Source organism: Capra hircus, chromosome 28, assembly GCF_001704415.2.
Source record: "Capra hircus breed San Clemente chromosome 28, ASM170441v1, whole genome shotgun sequence".
Taxonomy (NCBI): domain Eukaryota; kingdom Metazoa; phylum Chordata; class Mammalia; order Artiodactyla; family Bovidae; genus Capra; species Capra hircus.
Genome location: NC_030835.1, coordinates 18,651,159 through 18,673,477, shown reverse-complemented (window position 1 = coordinate 18,673,477; position 22,319 = coordinate 18,651,159). Strand labels below are relative to the sequence as shown.

The 22,319-nt window shown below is 41.3% G+C and overlaps 1 protein-coding gene across 6 annotated transcripts in view; it reads left to right on the top strand.

Annotated features, from left to right (window-relative positions):
* SGPL1 (sphingosine-1-phosphate lyase 1) overlaps positions 1 to 22,319 on the top strand; it is a 53,322-nt gene that overhangs the window by 5,501 nt on the left and 25,502 nt on the right. For all 6 annotated transcript variants that reach the window (XM_005699154.3, XM_018042456.1, XM_018042455.1 and 3 more), the window contains one exon: positions 17,301 to 17,466. In XM_005699154.3, the coding sequence (XP_005699211.1) occupies positions 17,301 to 17,466 (166 nt within the window). The remainder of the gene's footprint in view (positions 1 to 17,300; positions 17,467 to 22,319) is intronic.

Sequence of the window (22,319 nt, the reverse complement as noted above, 5' to 3'; positions counted from 1 at the left end):
AGTCTTGTCTAGAAGAGAGGGAGGACAGGCAGGACATTTGAAATTTTGTTGACAGTTTGAGTGGCCATTGTAGGATGAGCACTGGTTTTGATGTTGTTCTAATTTTGTAAATAAAGCAAAATATGATAACAAGTATGATAATTTCTCCAGGTGTGAAGTTATAAATAGATAACCCCCAAATCCTAGTCTTTGGCTTGACTTTGCAGTCTGTGTGTCAGGAATTTTTAGTAACATATACCTTCCTAATTAGGTTTTGCACAATCTGATATTACATGCAGTTTGTTCACATTGGTGGCAGAAATGGGAATCAGCTTGGGATTGAGACTTTTCCATAGGGAGCTGATTTGCAGTGAATCCGTCCACATGTGGAAACACACAGAATGCAATTACTGAGAGAAGAACCATGTTAAGGGATAAGGGGAGAGAAAGGAGCCATTCACTGGGGGAGATGGAACAGTGCAGGCTGAAAATAATTTGTTGGGTCTGTCTGTTATCTCCTGGCGCACTCCAACAGTTTGAGTGCCCAGAGTTAGGGAACACCAGCGGGCTTGGTGTTAAGAGCGATTAGCTCTCTTAGGCCTGAAAGGGCAAGAGAGGGACTTGAAAGAGAGGGTAAGCTGTGGGAATGGAGCCACTTCCGAACAGTGGCCTAGCAGGAGGGGATCTAGGGAAATAAACACCTCAGATGTTCTGCTGGAGGTTTTCATTGTCAAACCCAACTGGCAGCCAGAGGACATGAGGACCTGGGTGACTGAATCGAGAGTCCAGCCCCATGAGGCACGTAATGGAGTTGGGGAAGGTTGGGTAGAGGATCGGGATACCCAGGATGCTGAAATCAAGGTCAGGTTAGTTTCTGGGTTTTCTTCCTTAGTTTATTCTTGGCTGTGCTGGGTCTCCGTTGCTCCAGTTGCAGCAGCCAGGGGCTGGCTCTCCAGCTGTGGTGCTTGAGCTTCACATTGCAGTGGCTTCTCTTGTCTTGGAGCAGGGGCTCCAGGGCATGTGGCGTGCAGGCTTAGCTGCTCCCGGCATGTGGGATCTTCCCGGATCAGGGATCAAACTCGTGTCTCCCACATTGGCAAGTGGATTCTTTACCACTGAGCCACCAGGGAAACCCTCAGGTTAGTTTTGAAAGATACGCTGAGAAGACAGTGTTTGAGCAGAGTCTTGAAGAATGCAGGTCAGGGAACATTATAGAAAAGAAATGTTCTCGTTTCTAACAGAGGCGTAGATCCCCAGAAGCACAGTTGCCACAACTTCAGAGCCAGTTTGTTTCCATAGTAGCCTTAGAGTCTTAATTGCCAGAGGGCCTTTAGAAGCCCTTCATTGCCACTTACCTTGCCGCATGGGAAGCCCTCCTAGGATGCCTGGCCAGGAGTGGGTGCAGAAGGCTTTCTTGGGGAGTCCTTTCCATTGTCGGACAGCTTTAATTGTTAGAAAGTTTTTTATTTGTCCAAATCACAGAATGTATCAGGATTAGGTTTGGCTGAATAGAAGAGAAAAATCTAAAGTATCAGAGATTTTTAAGATAGAAGTAAATTTTTCTAAAGTAAGAGAAATCCAGAGTAGACAGTTGATGACCAATAACCATTATTCCTAATTCTCTGAGGAAGTTCCACTGCTCAGAGTGCATCCCTTTGGGGTCAGAACAGCTGCTTGGAGCTTGAGCTGTCAGGTTCGCGTTTCATTTGGCAGGAAGAGGAAAGGGAAGAAGAGCTTGCCTGTATTCTTAATTTATTATACAAACAAACCTGTATAAAGCATGTGAAAGTATTAGTCACTCAGTCATGTTTGACTCTGTGTGATCCCGTGGACTGTAGCTCTCTAGGCTCCTCTTTCCATGGGATTCTCCTGGCAAGAATACTGGAGTGGGTTGCCATCTCTTCCTCCAGGGGAATCTTCCTGATCTAAGATCCTGGATCCTCCTGCATTGCAGGCAGATTCTTTACCATCTGAGCCACCAGGGAAGCCCCAATAAAGCGCTTATCCTCATTTTAAAGAATAATAATAAAGGAAACAATCATGTATCTACCACCTGGGTTAGGAAATAGAATATCTACCCCCAAGCCCATGTTCCCCACCCTGGTAACATCTCCTTCCCTTTCCTCTAGGGATACTGCTCCACTATCCTGATTTTGGGGAATAGTTATTCCCTTGCTGTTAAAGAAAAAAATTGTGTTACCACCTATTTGTACATCCCTAATTTTAGTTTTATTTTTCAACTTGCTACAAATGGATTTATATGTATTTTTTTAACCATTAAAAAATTGAAGTATAGTTAGTGTACAATGTTAGGTTTGTTCCTGGTGTACAGCAAAGTGATTCAGTTACATATATATACATTTTTACATAGAGAGAGATTGGAGAAGGAAATGGCAACCCACTCCAGTGTTCTTGCCTGGAGAATCCCAGGGATGGGGGAGCCTGGTGAGCTGCCATCTATGGGGTCGCATAGAGGCGGGCACGACTGAAGCGATTTAGCAGCAGTAGCATATATATAGAGAGATATGCATATCCATTTATATTTCAGATTCTTGTCAATTATCAGCTATTACAAGGTACTGAATATATTTCCTTGTGCTACACAGTAGGTCTTGGTTGTTTATTTTATATACAGTAGTGTGTATATGTTAATCCCAAGCTTCTAATTTATCCTTCCTGTCCCCACTGTCCCCTTTGGTACCTGTTAGTTTGTTTTCTGTGTCTGTGTGTCTTATTTCTGTTTTGTAGATAAGTTCATTTGAATCATTTTTTAGACTCCACTTATAAGTGATGTCATATGGTATTTGTCTTTGTCTTACTTCATTTAATGCGATAATCCCTAGGTCCCCCCATGATGCTGCAGATGGCATTACTGCATTCTTTTTCTATGGCTGAGTAGTATTCCATTACGTATGTACCACATTGTTTCAGCCATTCATCTGTTCATGGGTGTTTAGGTTGCTTCCATGCTTTGGCTGTTGTAAATAGTGCTGTGATGAACACTGAGGTGAATGTATCTTTTTGAATTAGAATTTTCTCCAGATATATGTCCAGGAGTGTGATTGCAGGATCACGTAACTATATTTTTAGTTTTTTAAGACATTTCCCTAGTATTCTCCATAGTGGATGCACCAATTTACATTCCCACCAACAGTGTATGAGGGTTCCCTTTTCTCTACACTCTCTCCAGCATTTATTATTTGTAGAGTATTTAATGTTAACCATTCTGTTATATACCTCATTGTAATTTTAATTTGCGTTTTCCTAATAATTAGACATAATGAGCATCTTTTTGTGTTTCTGTTGGCCGTCTGTTCATGGTTGATTCATTTTTATTGTTGCATAGTATTTCATTATAGCATAATCAATATATGATTACCACAATTTATTTATCATACCCCTGAAGATAGATATTTGGACTGTTTCCAGAAAATCTGGGATATTTTTGAAGATTACTGTTATGAACATTTTTGTATGTGTATTTTGGAAGAATGTCTATTTAGAGCTTCTGCTCATTTTTTGATTGAGTGGTTTGGTTTTTTTTTATATTTAAGCTACATGAGTTGTTTGTGTATTTTGGAAACTCATCCCTTGTTGAGTAGCGTCATTTACAAATATTTTCTTCCAGTCCATAGGTTATCTTTTTGTTTTGTTTATGGTTTCTTTTGCTGTGCAAAAGCTTTTAAGTTTTAATTAGGTCCCATTTGTTTGTTTTTGTATCTGTTTATCTAGGGGACAGGTCCAGAAAAATAATGCTGCAATTTATGTCAAAGAGTGTTCTGCCTGTGTTTTCCTCTAGGAGTTTTATAGTATCTGGTCTTACATTTAGGTTTTTAATCCATTTAGAGTTTATTTTGTGTGTGGTGTTAGGGAGTTTTCTAATTTCATTCTTTTACATGTTGCTGTCCTGTTTTCCCACCACCACTTATTGAAGAGACTGTCTTTTTGTCATTGTGTATTCTTGCCTCCTTTGTCGTAGATTAATTGGCCATAAGTGTGTGTGTTTATTTTTGGGCTTTCTGTTGTGTTCCATTGATCTATATGTCTCTTTTTGTGCCAGCACCATACTGTTTTGATTACTGTAGCTTTGTAGTATAGTCTGAAGTCAGGGAGTGTGATTCTCCCAGTTCATTCTTTCTCAAGAATGTTTTGGCTATTCAGAGTCTTTTATGTTTCCATACAAGCTAAAATTTTTTTGTCCTAGTTCTGTGAAACATACCACTGATAATTTGATAAGGGATTGCATTGAATGACTTATATGTGTTTTTGATGGTTTTCCTGTATTAGTATTTGTGAGGCTCATCCATGTTGTTGCGTGTAGTTCATAGTTTGGTTCCTTCATATTCATTGTTGTATAGCATTTCATTACAGCATAAGCAATGCATGATTATCACAGTTTATTTGCCGTACCACTGAAGATAGATACTTGGACTGTTTCCAATCTGGGACTTTTTTGAAGATTACTGTTACAAACATTCTTGTATATGACAGATGATCACAAGTGTTAAAGAGTTTTTCTGGGATTTATTCCTAGTAGTGGAATTGGTGGATTCTAAACAGTATATATCCTTAACTTCCCTAGATAATGCCAGACTTTTTCAAAGAGGTTGATACAGTCTGGGACTCCTAGCAGCATTATATGCAAGTTCTTGTTTCTACAGAGCTTGACAGACTTGATATTTAAAAGGTTTTAAATGTATTTACCAGTCCAGTAGGGTTGAAATCTAATTGCTTTCCTTGCACATTTCCCTGGTTACTAATGACATTGTGTCCTTTAAATGTTTATTGATTATTTGGATTTCCTGTTTTGTGGATGCCTCTTTGAATCTTATACCTTATTATTTATCTGTTTCCTCTTGTAGTTCTGTTAGATTTTGTTGTACATAATTTGATGTTTTCTTACTAGGTACATAATAGATTTAAAATTGTTACATCTTACCTAGTAAGCTACGATTTTTATCTAACAATGCTTTTTGACTTAATATAACATAGCCACATGAGCTTTTTGTTATGAAGTAGGCAAACTGTAAATTTTTGGTGAATGAATGACTTAGCTGTTGTAGAGGCAGGAGCTTCAGAGCACTCTGCCAAGTCTGTTCTCCAGGCAGTAGAGTTTTTTTTTTGGGAGGTACGACTTGTATACAGTAAAGGGCCCTAGTCTTAATTATGTGGGCATATGGATACATGTCCTCATTGCCCAGATCAAGATGTGAGAAGTGTCCAGCCTCGCAGCAAGCTCCTCATTTCCCTCCCACTTGATGCCTGCTAAAGGTGGTCACTCTTCTCACGATAGGTGGTTCTGAAGATTTTTCAACTTTGTGTAAATGGAAACATACATTATCTTTCATTAATGTCTTTTTCCCTCCATGTTGATTGTATCTGTGAATTTCATCCATGGTCCTGTGTAGGAAGATTTTTAAAAAATTATTGCTATGCAGTTGTACAGTGTATGAAATACCACAATTTATTCATCCTATAATTGACAAACATTTATGTCTCTATTTTTGGGCTGTTATCAGTGACATTGCAGCATTTTTGAATATATCCTTTAGTAACCATAAATACAGTTGTTGGGTACGGTTGTTGGGTCACGAGGTATATTGCCAAACAGGTTTCTAAAGTGGTTGTACCAGTTGCTACTCCTATGTTTTCTTAATATGTAACTTTTGAATTTAGCTTTGGGCAAAAAGTCTTCACTTTTGGTTACCTGCATACTAGACAGTGGAGAGAGCTTTGAGAACTTTCCTGAAGCAATGCAGGTACTTTTAAAATGTGATTACGCCCTTTCTTTTCTCTGCATTCTTATCTAGTCTGTAAATATTAATAAACATTTGATGGGAAAAACAAGCAAACTTGGTCTTTTTTGAATATTAAAAGTTTAGATTTGTAAAACACCATTTGTAGCAGTTAATTCCGGAGAAGGCGATGGCACCCCACTCCAGTACTCTTGCCTGGAAAATCCCATGGATGGAGGAGCCTGGTTGGCTGCAGTCCATGGGGTTGCGAAGAGTTGGACACGACTGAGCGACTTCACTTTGACTTTTCACTTTCACGCATTGGAGAAGGAAATGGCAACCCACTCCAGTGTTCTTGCCTGGAGAATCCCAGGGAGCGGGGAGCCTGGTGGGCTGCCGTCTATGGGGTCAAACAGAGTCGGACACGACTGAAGTGACTTAGCAGCAGCAGCAGCAGCAGCAGTTAATTCCAAGGGTGAAATCATAATCCTTTGGAACTCTTTGGAACCTAAGTAGGAGTTGTGGAATATTTACACTTCATGCTCGGTAGTGAGAAGACCTGTCTCTTTGGAGACTTTTACTGCGAGGCATTTGAATTCAGTCCTTTGAATTGCATTTTGGCTGATGAGTCTAAAAAGGAATTCATTGATCCTATCTTGAGTTCTCCTCTTAATGGGCTGCTGAGTCTTTGAGAGAGCTGAGGCAAATTGATACTTGTTTCAAATTTTAATGGGACGGAATTGAGGACAAATATGAGAATGCCTTTGTGGCCCTGCTCATGGTTGAGTTGTGTCACAGCCACGGTGAAAGAAAGGCTAGGATTACATTACCTAGCCCTTTTTTTTAATAAGGTTTCAGATGTTCCACAAATCATGACTGCAGCAGTCAGCAGCAGTCTGTCTGGATGACTGAAATCAGGTTTATGATCTGTAAACGTAATTATTAATAGGTAACTGGTTTAATCTGGTTTTCTTGGAACAGAAGGGGACACTTGCAACCTTCTGATTGAATTCAATTGATGAAGGCAATAAGACGACTTAACATCTGTCTTACAAAACCGAGGGGCAGCTTACTATTTACCTGCATTTATTAGCATCGTCTGTAAGAAAATACAGCATAGGCATGGGAATCAAACTCTGTAAAGCCTCTTAAAGCTCTGCCTCTGTGGCTTTGCTTGGAAAGTTGCAAAGGTCACTTTTCCTTGCTGCTTATGAAAAGGAAAGGAAAAGTTTATCACCAGAGAATTCACTCATCAGATACTTAGTTAAGTGTGTATTATCTGAAGCTGTTTGCTCATTACCTTACTGCATTTAAGATTCACAGCAACCCTTGAATTATTATTTTTCTTGTGAATTTTTTTGTTGAATTATAATGATGGCATCTGTTTTTGCAGATGAGAAAAATCCAGTTGCATAGAGGTTCAGTAACTACCAAAGGTCACACAGCTTCTAAGTTAGAGCTAAAATTAGAGTAGAAGCCTTTGAACACTATCCAGACTTTCTAGGATACAACAGTGGCCTGTGAAACACTATTAACACAACTCTCAGAGTCCACAGGAGTCGTGATGAGGTATAAGTTCAGGACAGTACTCAGAGGTGGGTGTCCTTTTCAGATATCCTGGATAGTGGCTGGAGTATGTATTCATAAAAAAACAACAGATGTTTTAAAAAAATTTCATCGTTTTAGCAGTTAGTAATTCTGTTTATGAACTCTCAGAATGATACCTTTAAACAGTAGTGATCCTTTTTGTCTAGTTTGTACATAATTACTGTACAGATTTCTTCATTGTTTTTAGACACTTACGGATCCTTTCATTTGGAGCCCAAAGCTTTAATCTCTGTTTTTGGAATTGCAAAGCTTCTGCTCTCTTTGGTCATATGGAAGCTTTTTTTCAGAAAGACTTTTTTTTTTTTTAGTCTATGAATACAAACAATTTAGGTGGTTGGTCTTAGCTGAGAGAACATTTGGTGAACATAAATGGAATTGCTGAGTCATAATGGTTTTTTGTCTTTTAAAGTATACAATCCAGTGGTTTTTAGTGTATTCACAGAGTTTGTGAAACCATCACCACAATTTTAGAACATTTTCAAAAGAAACCCCTTGCTCTTTAGTAGTAACTTCCTCCCAGCCTCCTAGTCTTGAACAAATACCAGACTACTTTTTGTTGATAAATTTTCTTGTTCAGAACATTTCTTATAAATAGAATTATATACTATGTGGTGTTTTATAATTGGCTTTTTTCACTTAGCATGATGTTTTCAAGATTCATCCATGTTGTAGCTTGGATCAGAACATCAAGGCGTGAGGCTTTTCCTGAAGAATTTTAAGTAATGGATATATTCAGTGTTTCTGTTTTGTTCTCACCTGCAGGAAACATAGGAGTCTTGGGTTTGCTTTATACAATAGGATAGTTTGTCATATTAGAGGAGTTATTGACCTGAGGAATGTAACTGGCCAGGGACTGGCCTTTAGGATGCCCTGAACCCGTTGTAATTATCTGCGAGGTTTTATATTCCTAAGCATTTTTTGATGGGGGAGCATAGGGAACTGAGAACATTTAGTTTTTGTTAAATGATAATTTCCCCCAGAAGGTAAAGTTGCAACACTCGTACAGGTATGAAACGAATACACACTTCTACTTACAGCGTTCAAAAGAGAAGTCCAGCGAACCAACACATTTGTAGTTCAGGAGTATTGAAACGAGTATACAAATAGAGCCAAAACAGTTTCTTCCATAGTGGAGAAGGGAGGTCATTGAGCCTTTGCTGGTCATGCAGATATACATTAAGAGCAGTCTGCATTACTATCTTATCTACAGCTTGTACATGTCTGACTCTTTGTAACCCTATGGACTGTAGCCCACCAGGCTCCTCTGTCCTTGGGATTCTCCAGGCAGGGATACTGGAGTGGGTTGCCATGCCCTCCTCCAAGGGATCTTCCTGACCCAGGGATCAAACCTGCGTCTCATTACCACTGAGCCACCTGCAAAGTCCAAACCTGTAAAACAACTTACATATAATCAGGATCCAGTAACTCAGAGGGGTGTCCTTGACAGTATATACTTTTTCACTGGAAGCACACATTTTCTCCTACACTTTCAACAGATTATCCAAAAAGTCTGAAAGTCTTCCAAGTATTCATTTAAAATTTAAAGTCTTCAGTTTTAAAAAGTAGCTCCTTCATGACTAGATTTTGAAAGCAGACATTCTAAAAGTGTTTGTATCAGTTGAGGATCAGTCAGAGACCCAGGGATAAGTCTCTAGTTTATTTTTTTGAACAGTGTTACTTGTTAGAAAGTTGCAGAGAAGTAGCCCTTGTGGTTTACTTAGGTCACACTTTTGGGCATGTGTTCAGTATTTCTCATCTCTAATAGCTGCGTGACTGTTATTGAAGGGAGGGGATTTCTGTAACTAGTTATAATTTGGAAAGTCTAGCTATTTTAACTCTTGACAAAGGTAGGTGGATAATCCTATTAGTAAAAGAATTACGGGAAGAGAGAAACCTAGATGACTGACTTCTTCCCCAGTTGCTCAGGGAAGTCAAGAATTCTCCTTTTTATGTGAAGAATGTGGGATTATTCCCACTTGGTTCAGTTCAGTTGCTCAGTCGTGTCCGACTCTTTGCGACCCCATGAACCGCAGCACGCCAGGCCTCCCTGGTCCATCACCAACTCCCGGAGTCCGCCCAAACCCATGTCCATCGAGTCGGTGATGCCATCCAACCATCTCATCTTCTGTCGTCCCATTCTCCTATTCCTACTAGACCTTGCTTATTATCCAAGGGGTCCTTTCTGGTCTTAAGAGGATGATGAAGTTCTTTTCTACTTTGACAGGTAACTTTGTGTACACGTGCACAATAAGTCCTTTAGCTACTGACTGTAAGAGACTCTGGGAGTTCATTGCAGATTTGGCAACATTAGGTGCTCAACTTTGTGGAGTGCTTTCCCCCCACATCTGCCCTACTTCCCTCAGCCTGAGGTCGTATTTACCAAGAAAACACTGGTGGCTCAGTGGTAAAGAATCTGCTTGCCAATACAAAACACATGGGAGATGCCAGTTCGATCCCTGGGTCAGGAAGATCCTCTGGAGAAGGAAATGGCAACCTGCTCCAGTGTTCTTGCCTGGAAAATCCCATGGACAGAGGAGCGTGGAGGACTAAGTCCATGGGATTGAAAAGAGTTGGACACGACTGAGTGAGCACGCACTGTATCCCTCAGTCTGTGCCTTTTGCTTGTTGAACTTAGTTGCATGTATTTCAGTATTCTCTGCTAGGTTGAACCTCCCCATAATGTCTTTTTTGATGTATTTTAGAAGAGCGGTGCTCAGAGTTGACAGTTGACATAATCAGCATCTGTCGTCACTGGATGCCTGCTCCTGACCTAAAGGAATAAAAAGTTTTCAACGACCATTTGGTAGCTGCCAGCTTTTAGGAGCTTGAATTTTCTGTGAATGCACTCTTAACAACTGTGTTACATTGCATGGCTGTCTCCTCTCTGAGGCCAAGATTGTGTTCCCGTGATGGTTGAGGTGCTTTGCCCAAATAATCTAGTGTTAAGTGTAGAGCAGTCAGTCTTGTCAGGCCTGTGAACTAATCCTGAGAATATATATCTGGTTGTTGAGGCCTGACTGGAAGGGAAAGTGTGGACAGTTAAGCGTCTTGAGATGAGCTTCTCAGATACTGGATCATTTGACTTACGTAGCGGAATTTTGGGGAAAGTATATGGTTTGCTTTTTACCTCCAAAGAAATGATGACTCATTCCCTTCAAACGTTTCTGTATCACACAGTTACCCCTGGTTGGTTGGAATAGCTGTTTGGTTTATTGCTCAGTTTCTTTAATGACTCAAGGGAGTTTTCCCTCTGGGCTTGTGATCTGTTTTTGCTGATAAACCTTAATGCCTTTTGAGGCTCTAAAGACAATAGTGTTTTCTTACCTTTTTACTTTGTACTTTGAAGTTTTGCAGAATGTAATCTGAAGGAGAATCAGATTCAGTTAGCTTTTTTCCTCCTATTTTTAGAGTAGAAGTAAAGTGAGAATAAGCCCTTAACTCTTTGCCTTTCTTCTCTATTTCAATTTCACGCCCTTATTGCAGTCTCAGTCATTAGAGTATGATTTGCTTTTAAGACATTAAGGCAGTGGGTGGACTGGGTAAAACAGGTTTTTCTTTTCCTCAACAGCCCATTCCTGCTTTAAAGCTCTGACTTCGGGCTCTTGTGGAAAGACTATTGAGTGTTGAGTGGTGTGCTTTTACTGAGGATTTTGATTATTAGTATCTAATAGTTAGATTAGATTTGATCATTAGTATCTCGCCAAAGAGTAAATATTAGCCATGAGCAGCGAATTGATGTGGCTGGGCCCCAGCTTTAACACTTCCAGTTAAGCTTGGTGGATGTCTTTTACCCCCAGCTAGTAATATGTTTTAGAGAAGGAAATGGCAACCCACTCCAGTATTCTTGCCTGGAGAACCCCATGGACAGAGGAACCTGGTGGGCTATATATAGTCCCTGGGGTTGCCAAGAGCCGGACACAACTGAGCGACTAAGCACAGTAATATGTTAACTCAATTGCTGAGTATTTCTTTTATCAAAGTAGGGGATGAGGAGAGAAGGGGCCATGTTATGGTGTAGAGAAAGGGTTCCTAACCAAGTGAGGATGTCACTGTCACCTGGGGACATTTTCCAATATATTTCTGGGCTCCACTCTGTACATACAGTCCTGCAGGGTGGATTGTTCTGAGAAAAGCTCCTTGGATGATTTTGGTGCCTTCTACTGGTTATTATTAAGGAAAGAAATACCTTCTTTGAGTGATAGTAATTTTTAGAATTCTTCTTCTGGTCTTAGTTGTTAATTAAGAAATTTAATGGGGGAAAAATATCACTGCATAGTTAGGAAGTTGCTTAAGTGCAGTACTGTTTCTCAAAGAAGTTTTTTGGAGGGGAGAGGGGGAAAGAAGATGTGGATGGTGCCATTATGCAAAGTTTGCTTATAGAGTCATGTTCTCTTGAAGGGATTCAAAGACTGAAAATGGTTAATATTATTGGGGAGATCTGTAGGTCCATGCTGATAGGAAAGTAATTTGTGATGCAAGAATTCTGAGTTTCCTGGACTTAGATGGACTCTATCACATCATAGTCCTGGCCTTGTGAAAATGTTAAGAAAATAAACCCTAAGTATAAAAAGCACTGAGATTGTGTTGAGTGGAACCTTAGTGTTAATTCCTGTGCTGTTACACAACCACATTCTGAATTTAAGGAAGCCAGGAGGGAAATCACTCTAAGACACTGGTTTTAAACCTGAAGGTCATGATCCATTTAGAGGGATGCAGAATCAATTCAGTGGGCCAAGCCTTTAAAAAGAAGGGAGAAATAGAAAAGAAATTTAAGTCTGTCACTAGTAATAAAGTGTAAAGTATTTTGGAAATTTTTGTTTTGTTTTTATATTTTCTGTTGCTATATATGCGAGTTTGTGTTGTAAAATACATTTCTGTGGAACTGCATTGGGACAGTTTGAAACTCAGTCTAAAAAAGCAACAGGCCCTAAATTTACTAGATTTGGCAGACTGGTACTGTTGTGGTTATGAAAGTGTCTTGCTTAGGATTATTGAATAAACCTTTAGATTGGAAATGGAATAAAGAAAAAGAGGAAGTCTGGTTACTTTTATCATTATTTGATAGCTTCTTAAAGTGCTTAATGTTTGAATCTTCACACTAAATTTGATCTTTTTTCCTTTAATGTTATACTTCTAAAAGATTTATGGTATTCTTTACTGTCATTTTGTATGCATTCATTGGGCAAAGTGTTTTGGTTTTTTTCCTCTACAAGAATACATTTTCAGTTTTCTAACAAAGTGTGAAGGAGAGAATGTTTTTTTGGTGGAAGTTTCACCAATACCAAGAAGATCTTGCTTAATAGGTCACACTGACAGCGACCCACAGACTCATACACACAGACACTGTTTAGAGGATATTCTGTGTCCCTTCTAGATAAAGAAACAGAGGCACAGATAGGTGAAATAATCTGCCTGGAGGTGTACAGTAAGCTAGTGGCCTTCATAGATGACCATTCATAGCTCTTGTATTTCCAGAGACACAGTGTAGAGATTAAGTTGGAATAAATAGAAGCCTCTGTAGCTGTGTGTCACCATATATCCAAGGTATATTCGACCCAGAGCGTAAACTATGGAAAGAAAATTCTTGGAGTGGCGCTGGGTTGTGATGTGTTTAGTTCTCCTCTGCCTGTGACACTGAGAATGGAGGCTTGAAAGAGTACTGGGTACTGTCAGGAGGCTTGGGTTCCTCGTCTCTGCTGTAACTCAAGCCCATCCGTATGAGCTTAGGCACCGCGCTCTACTTCGGGGCCTCTATGAAATGAAGACGTGGGTTTGGTCTCTAAAGCTCTCTTTAGCATTTAGATTGCATGCTTCCCCAGGGCTGCTTTATTGCGTCAGAATCCAGCCTAGGGTTGGTGTCGTTTGCGAGGCCCCGAGGAACTGCCGCCTCCTTTTCGCTATCCAAGGAGATAGCAAACATTACCCCCACAGCTCTTTCATGCAGTGAGCTGCCAGTGTTGTGAGGTGCTTCTTCGTTGAGGACTGAGCCTAGGTTGTTTGTGGTGACCTAAAAGGACCTTGGAATGAGGCCAGGAGGTGTAATTTCTGTGACCAACTAGTTACCTGTTCAGAAAACTTGCTAGGACCTGTCCAAGTACAGAAGCATTCTATCACTGGAATAAGAGAATATAGAAATACATCTCCTTAAGAGGTGTTTCTCTGTGCTTAAGGGGATGTAGTCAAAGACTTCAAATTCATGGATTCCCATTATCTTCTCAGAGCTATTACAAGGAAAATATACTTCTGCTGAATATAATTTTGTAAACATTAGCAAGGAATGCCTTTGTATTTTAATAGGCTTTTTACGATGGAATTATTAATAGTCAGCATTTGCTGATCCTTTGCTCTTTCCCTAATACTAGTTATGTTACTTTTTTGTTCAGTCAGTGCTGTGATAACATCCAGTTATCTTCTGACATTGGTAACCTCTTATTTTATGGGTGAACTAGGAACTAGAATCACCAGAGGGAAAACTGATCTGAAAAGCTGGAATGATGGTTCTCCCATCGTCCCATTCATGCACTCTATTTAACCATTTGGTTTTATCACAGCTTTAACACTAGAAGATGCTCTGTAATAATCGAAATTATGACATACCTTCGATGATGGTAGCCTCCTCTGATCTTTCTCAGGTCTCATCCAGCACTGCCACTGCTGTGCAGGATTGATTGTTGATAGCAACAGTGGGCTCTAGGGAATGGCCACCAAGAACTGTGGGGAGGGGGTTGCAAATAAGCTGTGTTTCTATGGATAGCCCTCTGGGGACCCAGGACTTGCCCAGTGCTAATTACTGAATACCACAGCCTAATTGCTAAGGGCATAAATGTTTTCAGCAAACATTGGTTGAGCCACCCATCCTCCTCCTCAGCTTCCATGCTTCTGCTAGAACACGCCATGTAGATTGCCAACAGCATGTAAAGTAGCAGCATTGTCTTTTTTGCACAATCTCCACCATCTTCAGCTTCCCTCCCTCTTCTTGCCTACCGCAGTGAATGCTGTCACTGCTTACCAGTCTCTCAAACGTGAATTTGAGAATCTGGAATTATCTGTATGCTTCCCACTCCATACTTCCTGTGTCTAATAAGTTGCTAAACCCTGTTTGTTCTACCTCTAAAATTGTTTTTCAAATTGTGCTGTTTTTTTGGCCCTGATATATAGCTCTTAAGGTCAAGCCCAGTTTATTTCTGTTTTGGACTATTTCAACAATCCTCTTAACTAAAATTTTTTGTCTCTATAATCTCTGTCCTGTTCTATTCCTTTCCCATGAAGTTGTCTTTAAAAAAAAATTGCTCTCTTGATTAATAACCCATGCATTTTGTTTTGTTTTTAATTATTCTTCAGTTTGCTTTTTTCTTAAACTCTACCCCGTGTTCTGGAAAATTTTCATGGTGGTTCATTTAAATCTGTCTTTTTAATGCTGCTAAGTATGGGTATATAAAATGTATATATTATAGTTTATTTAACTGTTTCTCTATCAGTAGATGTTTATGTTTGCTTGTATGTTTTTCTTTTGCTGTCACAAAGTGTATGTCCTTGAACATGCACATAGATACAGACAGGTAGATGCCAAAAATTGGATCACTGAGTCAAAATGAATGTACGTTTAAAATGTTAATGCTGCTGCTGCTGCTAAGTCGCTTCAGTCGTGTCCGACTCTGTGCGACCCCAAGGACAGCAGCCCACCAGGCTCCCCCGTCCCTGGGATTCTCCAGGCAAGAACACTGGAGTGGGTTGCCATTTCCTTCTCCACTGCATGAAAGTGAAAAGTGAAAGTGAAGCCGCTCAGTCATGTCCGACTCTTAAGTGACCCCATGGACTGCAGCCTACCAGGCTCCTCCGTCCATGGGATTTTCCAGGCAAGAGCACTGGAGTGGGGTGCCATTGCCTTCTCTGTAAAATGTTAATAGATACTGACAAGTCACTTACAAAAGTACCTGTCAATTTATGCTTCCAATCTCTGTGCTTTTTTTTTTTTAAGCGCATTTTAAATCTGGACCTAGTGTACTCCCCTAGCCTCAGTTCGCTTGTAACTTGATGTGTTCCCTCATTTACTTGGCCTCTGTCAGCCATGTCCAGGCCTTTGTTCAGTACAGCCTGTCTGCCAGGCACCATGCTAGGTGCTGAGGATGGATTCTGGAGAAGACAGAATATGGTCTCTGCCCTCATCTTGTGTGTGCTTACCGCACAGTGCTTTTTGCCATTCCCAGGCTCCTTGATGCGTTTGCTGCTGTTATTCTCTCTTCTGGGTATGAGTTTTTGTTTTTTTTCTACCTAGAGAATTTTATTTGGTCATCCTATAGATTTTATCCTCTGTCTTGTCTTCCTCATCTCCCCACAGGTAGACGTAGGTAGGCCTTCCTTAGTGATCTCTTTTAGCATCCTTTTTATAGTGTTTGTCCTGAATAGTTCTGATTACTCATTTATTTTTGCATGTGCCCATGTGTGTCTGCGTGTGTATGTATGGGCCTCATTAGATTATAAGCTCAGTAAGGGCAAGAACTTACACTGTTTACCTTGATGTTCCCCCAGCTTAATGCCTTAAACACTGGAGAAGCTTCATAAATGTCGAGGAAGGGAATGAATGGCAAACTAAAGATGAACTTGTTTTGTTTGGGGCACTCGGGGCGCTTGTGAATATGGCTGGGATCCGGTCAGTCTTCAGGTACCCAGCCATGCAGGGAGATGAGGATCACGAGTCTGCATGGCACATTGTCATAAGCTCTGTGCTGAGGCACGAGTGAATGCTTGACAGGAGATTTGCTCTCAAGAGTTGGGTGTTCTGGTGATTTTTTAGAGGAGAGGGTTTTTTTCTTGCTTGTGCTAGCTGTTGTGAATGATTCACGTCATAAGATACAGTTCCTTGCCTTAAGAGTTTTTGTCAAATGGGGCCTTAGAGCAGAGATGGGTGGACTGTGGCCTATGGGGCCAAACCTTGCCTGCTGCCTGTTTTTGTATAGCTGTGAGCTAAGAATGATACTTTAATTTTGCAATTGTTTTTATAAAAAAAGTATTTTGTGATTGTGAAATTACATGAAATTCAAGTTTTAGCATCTGGAATTAAATTTTGTTGGAACACGGCTCCCTTCAAGTCTTCACCCTCTGTTTTGTGGCTGCATTTGCTGTGGCCGCAGAGCTGAGTAGTTGTGACACAGACTGCTTGGCCTGTAGTACCTAAAATATTTACTCTGTGGCCTTTCACAGAAATAGTCTGCTGCCTTTCGGTTGTGGTGTCGTTCAGTTGCCCAGTCGTGTCTGACTCTTTGCGACCCCGTGGACTGCAGCAGGTCAGGCCTTCCTGTGCTTCACCATCTCCTGGAGTTTGCCCAGGATCATGTTCATCGGTGATGCCATCCAGCCATCTCATCCTCTGACGTCCTCTTCTCCTTCTGCCTCAGTCTTTCCCAGCACTGGGGACTTTTCCAATGAATTGTCTGTTTGCCTTTTGGATTAAATAATGGGAAAGATTCAAATAAAGAAGAGAAGAAGAGAAAGACATATTGAGAGGATTAGTTTGAGTTAAGATAATGGGATGGGTACTTCTCTGGTGGTCCAGTGGTTAAGAATCCACTTCCTGTGCAGGGAATGTGGGTTTGATGCCTGGTCAGGGAACTAAGATACCACGTGCTGTGGGGCAGTTCAGACAATGTGCACTTCCAGTGCAGCCAATGGAGAAGATGGTAGGACAGTAAGTCCTGCAGTCTTCCAGAAGTTTCAGAGCTGAAATGATGACCCAGCTTAACCTTTTATGTTACAGACAGAGGATCAGAAACTTTGTCAAAGTCCACATGTCTGTTAAGGGGCAGTGTCCACTGCAGTCCCTGGAGCAGAAGCTTTGTGGACTTTAGAGGATGATAAGATTACTGCTGGGGTAGGGCAACATCATGAATGGCCTTGCCCTTGAAAAAATAAGGGTTGAAAAACGAAGAACAGACTTCTTTCTCTCTCTGAAAGTAATATTTTTTTCTTTTGTATTTCTAGAAGGCCTTTGAGCCCTACTTTGAGATTTTGGAAGTATATTCCACAAAGGCCAAGAACTACGTGAACGGGCACTGTACCAAGTACGAGCCCTGGCAGCTGATTGTGTGGAGTGTCGTGTGGACCCTGCTGATAGTCTGGGTGTATGAGTTTGTCTTCCAGCCAGAGAGTAAGTATATTGCCCCCCTCTGTAAAGGTACAGTGGAGTTAACACCAGCTTTGGAACTCGGGGCTAATGGATTGGGCTAACTTCTTGCCTGGTTGGTTTGGTTCTGATTCTTAAAATCTGTTTAGATAGAAAGGGCATTGCGTTCTGACTGGTAATGTTTTAATAGGACTCTTGTGTGACTGTAACTGTTTATGTTGATTTTCCTGGATTTGAAATTTACATTAAAACCCCTGAGAGATTAGTCATCATAAGGACCCAGAATGTGGCTCAGACCCTCTTCACTTTTACTTTCTTGCCTAGAACATAATTGTGTCACCTGGAGTTCTCTAAGCATGGATTTATTGCTTTCATTATAGGCTTTTTTTTCAATAAAAGATTATGTGAAATTAGAACAGCACCCATGCAGCAACCATTGGCATGTCTGCTGTGTGTCAGGCACTGCCATGCTCTAGAGATGTGTCTACAGTACAAGTAATACAGGGTCCCTGTCCTCTTGGAATTGAACCTCTGCTGTCAGGACAGTACACTTTGAGCTTCCTGGGTAGGGACTCTAGCAGCCAGACTGATGGGAAGAGAAGGCCTCTCCTCAGGGAGTGTGGGAACTGAGAAGTTTTTTAGTGATCAGTTTGTCCATCTTCCATCCTTCCTAAGACCCTGCTCATGTTCCCTGCACCCCACCCCCACCCCCACCACTTGGTGGTGTGGGCTGGGTTGCGTAAGTCAACGGTAGGGGAGGTGATGGGTGTTCTGTACACGCCCCTGCACCCCTTCCTCACCCATAGTAGGGTATCTGAGTTAGTAACATTGATGAGACTTCCTTATCAATTCTCATCTGTTTAAAATTTCCGTTAACTGTTTGCTTCCCTGTAACATCATTTGAAGGGGCTCTTCAACTCATATTTTTTTCTGTTTTTTTTCCTTCTTCCCCTAGGAAAGTCAGCTTAGAGGCCAGATTCTGTTTTATCCCTTTACCATGATGATTAGCCAGCCGTCCGGTAACACTCTGCCACATTGCCAAGTTATAGCAGAGTTAGCATCGCACTTAATTAAAGTAGAGGTGAAATGTCCTCAGTTTCTGCTCCTAGTGCTTGCAAGACTTTCTCATAAATTCATGATAGATTAGACAGACTAACCCTTGTGCTTCATTTGCTCCATGGTTAGGGAACAGACGCAACCCTTGTCCTTCTGCTCAGGCTTATTCCTTTCCTGGGAAGCATTTGATTCAGTGCTGCCCACCATTCTGTCTGATTCCAGAGGGTTCTAAGGAGTAGCAGTTCTTGGCTTTTTTATTGTGATGAAATATACAGAACATAAAACGTATCGTTTTACCCATTTTTAAGTGGAAAGTTGTGACATTAAGAACATTCACATTGTTATGGAGCCATCACCACCACCTTTCTCATAATTCTAGGCTCTGTGCCCATGAAACTTGACCTTCCCACTGCTTTCTCTCCTCAGCTCCTGGCATTCACCATTCTCTGTGCTTTTCCTTTTAAAGTGGCGCTTTGTAAATCTGAGCTACAGATTTACTTACTCACAATCATAAGCATGTCTTCCTGTTAGAGAAACTATCTATTTACTTGGTCTTGGTCAGAGACCTTGGTCAGACCAGGGTCAAGGTCAGGGACCTTGAGGTTTATATTTCTTCAGTATGTTGGGTATTAGCTTTAGGTATTTACTTGTATTTTCCATTGTGCAGCCCACAGTGCCCATGCCCATTTTGTTTAACCCATAGTAGAAGCTCAGCCATCTGAGGTCCTGCTACTTACTTACCTGCCTTTAGTGTTCAGAAACGAATGTGCGAGCTCTGCGTACACCATGAGAACATGCCATCTAAATCTTTGTGAACTCCAAGCCATTGCATGGTTTTTAGTAACATTTTTTCTTACTATAAAAGCAGTACATTTTCATTGTATAAAATCAGGCAATATGGTAAGCCATAAGAATGGAATTAAAATCTTGTTACCTAGAGATAGCCACTGTTTATGTATCTGTATGGCTGTCTGTGGCTTCCCAGGTGGCTCAGTGGAAAAGAATCTGCCTGCCAAAACAGAAGACACAGGAGATGCGGGTTCGATCCCTGGGTTGGGAAGATCTTCTGGAGTAGGAAATGGCACTTGCTCCAGTATTCTTGCCTAGAAAATTCCATGGACAGAAAAGCCTGCAGGCTACAGTCCATGGGGATGCAAATAGTTGGACACTACTGAGCAACTGATCATGCATGCACCCATCTCTTTTTGTATCTGAATCGTACAAAATTAATTTCATAGGTTGAAAATTGCTGAATATTGGCAATTTCATATTGCTTAAATACACAACACACTTTTTGTTTTATAACTTCCACCTTGAACTTTAGACACAGAGAGAAATGTCATGTCTTCCCTCCAGAGATCGGGTAATTTTGATAGAATTGCCAATTTTTTTTAGCACCTTGCTCACGTAGACGTATTCTGTGTATTAGTGAGCACTGAGTTCCTTTTGGTGTATTGCCCTAGGGGAGTCTAAAGTCTGACTAGTGATAAATTTTGCTGATCTTCAAATTCTGGGTACCCTCCTGAGGGAGAGAGGGTAATTGTGGAACACAGGATGGACACAGATAGATAAGAACTGGACGTGGCAGGAGGGTAGGGCAGGGTTGGCAGTCTTGTAAGGCGTGATCTCTTTTTACTTCTCTGTGGTTATCAGCTCACATCCTTCCTCACTGATGTTGGCTTTACCTGTGGTATTGTCTGTAGGTCATCAGTAGACACCAGAGTTCTGTGGTTGTAGGAGGATTCTAACCTTGGGCAGTGCCCTTCAGCCTGTTAGCCTGTTTCCTCGCAGTGAAATGGGCATAGTCATAGTGCTTTACCCAGTCAGAGAGTGCTGTGAGGCTTGAGTGGCATCACTGGTGTGAAAGGGGTTTGTAAACTAAAAAGAGGCATGGATTGTTGTTCTTACACTGGCATTTCCTATTTTATTACCTTAAAACGTTCTCGTTACTTTTCTTTCTGGACCTCTGGGGATTTTTACTGTTTTAAAAAATTAACTCTTATTGCATGTAGTTGCTTTACACCGTTGTGTTACTTGCTGCTGTACAGCAAAGCGAATCGGCTCTCCACATACATGTCTGTTTCGATTTGCTTTCCATTTAGGTCACACACAGCACCATGCGGAGCTCCCTGAGCTGCCCAGTCGGTTCTCAGTAGTCACCTGCTCTGCGCCGTGCGGAGCTCCCTGAGCTGCCCAGTCGGTTCTCAGTAGTCACCGGCTCCGCACCGTGCGGAGCTCCCTGAGCTGCCCAGTCGGTTCTCAGTAGTCACCGGCTCCGCACCGTGCGGAGCTCCCTGAGCTGCCCAGTCGGTTCTCAGTAGTCCACCGTGCGGAGCTCCCCCCCCCCCCCCCTCCCACCGTGCGGAGCTCCCTGAGCTGCCCAGTCGGTTCTCAGTAGTCACCTGCTCTGCGCCGTGCGGAGCTCCCTGAGCTGCCCAGTCGGTTCTCAATAGTCACCTGCTCTCCACCGTGCGGAGCTCCCTGAGCTGCCCAGTCGGTTCTCAGTAGTCACCTGCTCTCCACCGTGCGGAGCTCCCTGAGCTGCCCAGTCGGTTCTCAGTAGTCACCTGCTCTGCGCACAGTAGTGCACCTTCTGTTAGTCCCTCTCTCCTACTTCCTGATTTTTACTTTGGAGATCATCTTTTTAGGTCTCGACCACATGGTCTTTTCATTCTTAATGTCTCTGTCTCTGATCTGTATTCTGTTCTTTTTACTCTGTACCATGTTATCTCACAGATTTCACAAAATTACGTGTTCTCCTCCACCCAGTCACATTAATGTACTTTCAGACACCTGATTCAGCTTGCTGATTTTTAGACTTCTTTCTACCTCCTTAATTAATTGCTTCATCCATTAAAATAGGGAGTAGTTCTGAATCTTTACAGCTTTAGCACTGTTAGAAATAATCAGATAACAAGCAGCTGAACCACCTAACACTGAATGCTGCTTGTTTGATGGATTGTTGTGGTGACATTTAAGAATACACTTCAGAAGAATTTATAATAATGTAGAAATGCTGTAAAGGAGAAGCGAATACAATATTCTGTGTACCATAAGATTTCAGGACTGAAAGGAAATACTCTAAAATTTAAGCAAAAAGTAACTGGTTTCAGCCCTTTGTCTTAGCCTGTGTCTTAGATACCTGGTTTTGTCCCAGACATTTATAGAGTGTTAACCTCAGTGCTAAGCACTTAGGGATGCAACCTAGGCAAAAACTACTATAAAGATGCATAGCATCATTTAATAAATACCCGTAGATGGTGCAGACACCTTCTTTGGTTGTTGAAAGTTACTCTTGGGCAAGGAAATTGGAATACACAGACCTAGGAAAGCAGCAAAGTTCATTCAGTTCATGCCTTGTATCCTTGCAGAAAGCATAGGACTAGATTCCTTTGAAACTCATTTGGGATAACTGAAAATTCTACTGTGCGTGTGAAGCAGTGTAGAGTCCTAGGAGTCTAGGACTAGAAAAACAGAGACTTCATTTAAATCCTTGCCCCATCACTGATAGGATCCTCGGCCTTGAGCAAGTTATTAATGCTTTGATCCTCAGCTGCCCTTGGATAGTAGGTAGTGCCTTCTATGCCAGCCTCAGAATCTTGCTGTTGGAGTCAGTTGAGATACACTGGACGTGAATTCATTAAAAGGCATGACTGTGTGTTTAGATGCCATGTATTTATAATAATTGTAATTTACAGGATCAGAATTTCAGAGTTGTCCTATGTACTGCCCAACAGAATGAAGTCTGATTGGTGTCCATGATATCTGAAAGCCTTTTTAGGTCCAGAACATGTTGCTGGGATATGTGTTGAATGAGAGAC